This window comes from Osmerus mordax, chromosome 7 (assembly GCF_038355195.1).
Source record: "Osmerus mordax isolate fOsmMor3 chromosome 7, fOsmMor3.pri, whole genome shotgun sequence".
NCBI classification, from domain to species: Eukaryota; Metazoa; Chordata; class Actinopteri; order Osmeriformes; family Osmeridae; genus Osmerus; species Osmerus mordax.
The window spans coordinates 1,103,749-1,111,728 of NC_090056.1; the positions used below are offsets into that span (position 1 = coordinate 1,103,749).

The 7,980-nt window shown below is 41.4% G+C and overlaps 1 protein-coding gene across 1 annotated transcript in view; it reads right to left on the bottom strand.

Moving 5' to 3' along the window:
- The window catches only part of kcnd3 (potassium voltage-gated channel, Shal-related subfamily, member 3), a 187,587-nt gene extending 179,819 nt beyond the window's left edge, over positions 1 to 7,768 (bottom strand). Inside the window, exon 1 of the mRNA XM_067239892.1 lies at positions 6,666 to 7,768. Within this exon, the coding sequence (XP_067095993.1) occupies positions 6,666 to 7,768 (1,103 nt within the window). The remainder of the gene's footprint in view (positions 1 to 6,665) is intronic.
- Between the last annotated feature and the right edge of the window lie 212 nt (positions 7,769 to 7,980).

Sequence of the window (7,980 nt, forward strand, 5' to 3'; positions counted from 1 at the left end):
CATTCCACGGACAAATAACTTAATAACGGCGAGCAATATTCCTCTCCAATTCGTACAGCTAGCCAGCGCTGCAGTTGTAATCTGAAGCACCAGTAATATCTGTAGTACCTGGATACTGATTACAGCATCTGGATGCTTTAAGTCGTGCACACGACTTGTTTTGAATGAACATGTTAAATCGTTCTATCTTGTTTTGGCTTTATTCAATATTTGTATTTATTGAAAATGCTGTTTATTTACAGAGAAGTTCAATTAATAAAAGGCATATTTACCGGCAAAGAACAGTCTGTAATGTAATATTACAGATATATCTTATAAATTAATTAATATAAATTACAACATTTTTTTTTTACCGTAATGTAATGGGTTTAATCTGGCGTCCCAGCTGCCAGATTGTTCCTGTTTTTTTACAATGTTCTTTTTTACAGTGTGTTTAAATGTCAATGCTGCATTTTCAGTTCATTTTATATCTTGCGGATAGTCTAAAGGCCGATTTATACTTCTCTGTTTTTACGGAGACGGACACAGGGAACGCCCTCTCCGACGAGGAATTCCCTCTCCATGCCCTCTCTGAGCCCCTCGGGTTGCCGTGATAAACAGGACGAACAGAATCCTTTGACCGCCATTGCTGTAAGTTTTTACAATTCATATTTCAGCTAAACAGTACATGTAAATCAACATCTGAATTAAAATGTGACGAGAAATGGGCAGTGTAGTTGCTGAAAATGTGCGTATTTTATTGATGAAACGGCTAATTTGTAAATTTGCTCCGACTTTTCGATAACCTAGCTAGCATCGCAGTGCAGCGCCATCTACTCTTCTGGCAGTGAAGTGTTTTCAGCACCCACAGCCTTAGGAGTACTATAAATTCAACCAATCCGTCCGTAACGGAGTCGGAGAAGTATAATTCGGCCTTTAGAAGTGCAAGTTGCAATGTGGAAGATTAAGGGGGATCTATTAGTTGAAATTGAATAGTTACATTTTACATTTACATTTAGTCATTTAGCAGACGCTCTTATCCAGAGCGACTTACAGTAAGTACAGGGACATTCCCCCGAGGCAAGTAGGGTGAAGTGCCTTGCCCAAGGACACAACGTCAGTTGGCTTGACCGGGAATCGAACTGGCAACCTTTGGATTACTAGCCCGATTCCCTCACCACTCAGCCACCTGACTCCCGTGCAAGTTCCATAAGAATAAGCAGTTTTCCATGATCAACATAGCTATTACACATTACTAGGTTACTAACACTACTACACATTTATGTTTTAATATGCTCTATTATATTAACACTTAACTATTATAATTTCCAGATAAACTGCCGGAGTTTATCGTACTGTCTCCTCTGCAACAAATTACAGACTGATTTGATAGTTTAGTAGACAGAAAGTAACTGCCCAAAGTTGATTATACAGAGATATACTATATACACTATATATACTATATATAATTTTATACAAAAATTCTGTTTTAGATGCCCTGACTCATCAAATGGGGAGAGGAATCTCTGAATTTGCATTTGCCCAGGCCGCACAAAAATGGCTTTGCTATGCCCCAGACAGGATGGGTGGGGCTGGTAGCCAAACAGAGCAAGAGTGAATGTTTTTTTTGTTTTTTTTTTACAAATAAATATTCTTACTGATATAAATTGTATTTTTTCATTTACATATTACATAAGCCTAATGTGTAGGATAGCCTTCATAACATTTATCCTGGCTGTAAGCAGGACATTTTCCCCTATTTGTAAAGGTCCCATGACATGAAAACTTCACTTTAGGAGGTTATTTAACATTAATATGAGTTCCCCTAGCCTGCCTTTGGTCCCCCAGTGGCTAGAATTTTCGATAGGTGTAAACCAAGTCCTGGGTGTTTTTCTCCGCCTTTGAGAAAATGAAGGCGCAATTGCTCTGTTTGAAAATCTCCTCCTTGTGACGTCACAAGGAGGAAGGTTACCTCCCCTCTCTCTGCTTTGCCCGCCCAGAGAATCTGGCCCGCCCATAAGAAACTGAGCTACGACCGTGCAAGTGTTCTTATCCTCAAGAGACATCATGGCTTGCAAACAAACAAAGCATTACATTTGCTCAGTTTGGATGTACAAAGGAAAACAAAAATATTTTTACAGTTCCTTCATCCCAGCCTCTGAAGACCCAGTGTCTTGATTTTATTTTCTCTGGAAATGCGCCAACACAACTTCTGTTGTAGGCGCATTTGTTTTGTATGTCTGCGCCAAACACTTCAGCCACGACTGTTTACTCAACTTGAGCTAATACAAAACTGGACTTGCTGAAATTAAATTCTGGATCAGTACTAACTCTCCTTCGTCCAGCTACTAACCTTGGACAAGTAAGTTAACTAACGCTATATCATTTTGTAGCTTTACTGTATATGGTTACCTAGCTTGCTACCCTTAGAATGTGGCTGTAACATTAGCTCTGCAGCTAACAGCTGAGTTACTGTCGCTAAAGTAAAGGTAGATATTATCAAGTATGTGTGTGAATACACATGCTGTAACGTGAATGTTGTACACTTCTTTGTTATTTGGATAACTGTTCTGCTGTTGGTGTTATGGCACGCGCGATATCCGCCTTTCCCCTCATTGAAATGACTGAGTGTGTACCTCTGCAAACCAAGGTTATCAGATGAGAATGGGCAAATTCGAGGCCTCTTACAGCAACGGGGACAGCCATTGCGATACATCCATTGTAAACATTAGCGCATGGTGCCGCCCCTCCACTCCTCATTAGCATTTAAAGCTACAGACACCAAAACAGCGCGTTCTGAGGAAAGATCCTTGTGGGACTGCTAGTAGTGGCTGTAATTCTGCATCAAGGCTGAATTTCGGGAAAGAGACTTCTGATACAGTATTATGGGACCACTAAGGCCTATATAAAAGCATCCAAAAACAGCATGTCATGTCACCTTTAACAGAACATTTTGGTGAAAATGTTATTATGAAATTATGTGTTTTAACAGAACATTTTGATGAATATGTTAATATTTGTAAAAAAAAAAAAAGACATTTTAGTGTATTTTTAAGTAACAACATTTGGCAGTAATTTTTATGTAAAAATATAAATGTACAGTCTGCCATTGTCTTTCTATATGTATTTCCTGTAATTCAGAAATACTTTTATTTTTTTACAGTGTTATTTAGAAGCGAATTCGCTTTTACAACTTATATTCAGCTGCTTTCATAGGGGCTAGCTAGCGAATAGAACGACAATATAAAGTGGATTTAATTTCAGATATATAGATCAGTGAATTCATACATAAATGAATGTATTTACTGATGTCAAAACTGCCAGCACATTGCAAATGTACAAGCGCTGTATGATGAATTAGGCCTACAAGGGAGTCAGGTGGCTGAGCGGTGAGGGAGTCGGGCTAGTAATCTGAAGGTTGCCGGTTCGATTCCCGGCCGAGTCAAATGACGTTGTGTCCTTGGGCAAGGCACTTCACCCTACTTGCCTCGGGGGGAATGTCCCTGTACTTACTGTAAGTCGCTCTGGATAAGAGCGTCTGCTAAAATGACTAAATGTAAATGTACAATTATGACAACTGGCTCAACCATTGTGCACGTTATGACTTCTGTTATTAACTAAACTTTTAGATGTTTGTGCTGGTAAGACAATTTGACAGAGAACCAATATAGTAAATGTTGATCAACATAACATAAGAAATTTATGACCTAGGAAACAGCAGATAAATGAAGGCTACATAATCATTTGCATGAATGTTAAGCTACCACAGCATTGGCAATTTGACTAGAATAGATGTCGAGGTTGAAGTACTTCAGAGATGACAGAGAATTTCAGGTACCAAAACCACTGATAATTCACCAGCTGCATCACAGGCACTGCACTATATCATTCCAGGGATCTGTGTGTCACCAACATCATCGCGGGCACTGTGCCCTATCTATAATTCCATTAACCAATTTTATCATGGGCATTATGCACCATCTATAGTTCAAGGAATCTGTATTTATGTGTTTCACTGACATCTTAATCACTGACTGCATCACGGGCACTAGTAGGCCTACATATAACTACAAAAAGCATCCAACGTTGATGTCAAATTATGAGATGGAAATAAATATGAGGGAACCTACAATTTCTATTTCTGGGAAGATTGTTAAGTTTATTGCGGGCCGCCCCATCTGTGCGTAGTGTCCAAGCGTGCTACTATCCACTCCCAAATTAACATGAACACTGCTGATACAGCTCTGCAGCTAACTAGCTAGCCTACTATCGGAACACAGCAAGCTAACAATTGTTTTCTGACATCTTAGAACGTCAAAGCTGGAGTCGCCAGAAGATTGCCTGTGGCGACAGCTACGCTCTAATCCTCAACCACCATCCATTCATTTCTATTGTCCATATTTCACCACAAAAGTTCTTCGACAAATTAACAATTTTGCTTTTTTTGTGCCCCCACCCTAGGCCATAAACTATTTGGCTTTATAGTTGAGCTGTAAAGTTAACCAATCAGCCAAGTGAAAGGCTCAACTGGGGAAGACAAGCGACAGTGCAGAAGAAACCTCAAATTAGCAATTTTATCTACGGAAAATACCACCTAGGGATCGTAATACCCTTCGTAATAAAGTTAGAACTCGAAATGAGGAATCGAAATGTGCGTTTCTTATAGAATCCACGGTTTTTGGACAGTTCTAATGGAACCGGTTCTCGATACCCACCCTTAATGGACGCACATGTAGCCTACAGGTGCTATTATAGTGTGTAAGTCTGAGCGGCAGGAAAAGCCCAAGCTAATCGCAGCAGTAAGCTTACACACCCAACCAATGAGCTAATGACCTGTTTATGGCGTCCGTGGCCCTGACATTTAACAGGTTGTTGCAATTTGTCAGCCTCTCAGCCTAACTCACACATCGACTCCAAAACATGCTCATAAAACAAATCATAATTTGGGCTAACGAGCACTATCATCGTGTTGGGTTTGTGTGTGTGTGTTTGCATGTCTGTGTGTTCCTGTCAGTGTGAGGTGAAAGTCAGTGAGACGAGAATATAAACAACATAAAATGACATACAGTGGCACAAAAATAATGAAAGCCACACAATGAGACAGCTAGCTCACAAATAAACGCATCTTGTTCAACTCATTCCTCTTAATGTCTTGGTTTGTAAAATAACAATTACAATGCCCTGAAGTTTCAGATTAAATTAGCATCTACAGTGAAATAAAAAGAGGTATGCTTTTATGACTGCAGTGTAATAGCAATAATTATATCTACTGGAAATGCCCATGTGATAATAAGCAATATACTCCCCAGCCATTTAAACATGCACAACATTTAGTTCATAGCTGGAGGATGCATTTGTAAAAAACATTTTGTTCTTCAGGGCCAACATCGGAAATTCTTAATGACACTTGTTTTAAAAGTTTGTCCAGCGTTGACATTACATTAACTACCATGTAACTACATAGCAATACCTACAGTAAAAACCTTGTAGATACATAAACATTGTTAATTAAGTGTTAGCTGTATAGGTTATTACAAAAGTGTAGGAAAGCACAATATATAGGAGAGATTTAAGGGGTAAGTGGATGTTGTTAAGGGGCAGTTGAACTTTTTCATCCACACACTCCCTGACGGATTCTCAGGCCCTCTGACTGTCTTCCGTCGAGTGCTTCTGTCCCCCATGGGTGGTAGATCATCAGCTACAAAACCCTGGAACTCACTACTACAACACTTTTGTGCCCGCAACAGCCTTTCTCCCTACAAATCTCAACACAAAATACACTTCTTCATCCAACACTGTTTCTCTCGTCCCCACCTACTACTATACACTATTTCTTCGCTGACGTGTTGTGTTTACCTTGTGAATGTAAATGTCTAGGCAGTCTCAATGTCTGGTTATTTATGTATGCACTTTTACATTTACATTTCATTTTTCTTTTCTTATTCTGCAAAGCATCCTTAGGTGTGAGAAAGGTGCTCGGGTTATTATTGATTGAAGGTTGTGTTAACAAAACAATCAATGTCAGCATCCACTTCCCCCTGTCATCCCAACCTCCCACATACCAAGTTTCACTTAATTGCAAGTTAATAATTTTTACTGCTAAAACATAAAAGTGTAACTACACAGCAGTTCCAATGTAACTACAATGTTGTTACTAAAGGTATTGCTCTGTAGTTACATTTTAGTTAATGTAACCTAATAGTAAAATGTTGCTAATGTTTGTAAGAGAGACGCGTGAAGACATATCGAGGTTGTTCTTCTTATTCCTTTACTTAACCCTCTCTTCTACACCCACCCTCAAACTCCATTGCAAAACTGTCTCTCCTCTTCACCTCCCTACTTGCACTCTCTGCATCTCTTACCTTCCCCCTTATATTCTCTCTCTTATGTCCCACCCCCACCTCACACTCAGGAGTACCCTAAGAGAGCCTCCCACAGGTAGCCTGGAAAGGCCAGATAGTATCAAAGCCATTACTGGGAAGGAACAAGACATCTTCAATGTCAGTACTTCTCAGATGAATAGTGTTTGTTAAAGACAGTGATTACAATTTTTTTTTCTTTGAGATGGTTTCCTTAAGAAGTAACCCGGTAACCCTAACCTACAGTATGTCGTTATTCTCGGTTGTGAAATTCAACCATATACAACAGACCAACCATACACGGACAGAAACAAAATTTGCTCTTACCCAAGCGTCGTCATAGTAACAATGGTGTACCAGAAGGATGCTGGGATGCTGGTGAACTTGCTTGAGCTGGAGCCCTTCTCAGCATAGAACATGACTGTGGCGAAGATGATGATGGCCATGGTGAGGGAGAAGAGCAGGAAGCCCAGCTCTGAAGCACAACTCTTCAGCGTGTAACCCAGGATACGAAGGCCCTGCGAGTGGCGGGAGAATTTGAAAATGCGGAACACACGAAAGACCCGCAGGGTGACAAAAGCACCACTCACATCCTCGTTGTCTGTCATCACCAAACCAATATAGTAGGGCAAGATGGCCACCACATCAATGATACTCATCACAGAGTGCATGAACCGGTAGCGACTGGGTGCAGCAAAAAGACGCATCAGATACTCCACGGTGAAGATCATGACACAGGCTGTGTCCATGCAGAAGAATGCCACAGTATAGCTCTCGCCACATGTTACGTCCTTCTGATTGGGGGAGGCACCACAGGGGACGGTCTCCACCACGTTGGTGATGACAGAGATGGCGATGAAGAAACCGGTGACATAGTAGAAAACCAAGGCCATGGTGGATGTGTGGGGGTTCTCAAAGACTCGCCACATAGTCTCCCGAATGGTCATATTGGGTAGCTTGCTGTCCTTGTTATCCTCCTGGTCATCCTGCAGACGTTCAGCATTCTCCCGCTTCCTATCCTTGTATTCTTCATAGCAACAGTCACCAATGATCTCCGGTATAATACCGAAGAAAGCCAGCTCTTCGTCATAGGAGGTGATGCACTCCGAGCGTGGGTAGTGCAATTTGCCGGTACGGTAAAAATTGAGGACGCTGCGGAAAACCTCGGCATCACGATCAAAGAAGTACTCTTTTGTCTCCTCATTGTAGAAGAACTCCTTCTCAGAGCTGCCCAGCAGGGTGTCTGGGTAGCGGTCCAAGGTGTTCCTCCACGTTTGGTACCGGCGCCCGCTCACATTTAGAATGATGAGCTCATCCTGGTGCTTATTTTTTTCAGTGGGAGCCATAGGCATGGGCATGTTAGCCACGGTCATCCAGCCAATGGCGGATGCCCGGGCGAAAGGAAGCCATGCCGCCACACCTGCCGCCATAGTGGTGAGAGAAAGAGACTGGCACCTTCACGACCAGCTTGGCCTCAGCTCATTCACCATCTGGATGGAGAGGGATAGAAGGAAGGCGAGTAGAACAGAAACGTGAGAGGTAAGAGGAGAGACTAAAGTATTAAGAATTGTGGGAAATGGATGAGAAAACAGTGCAGCACAGCGAGATGGAAAATGTGGAGTAAAGCAGGAAAGGTGAATGC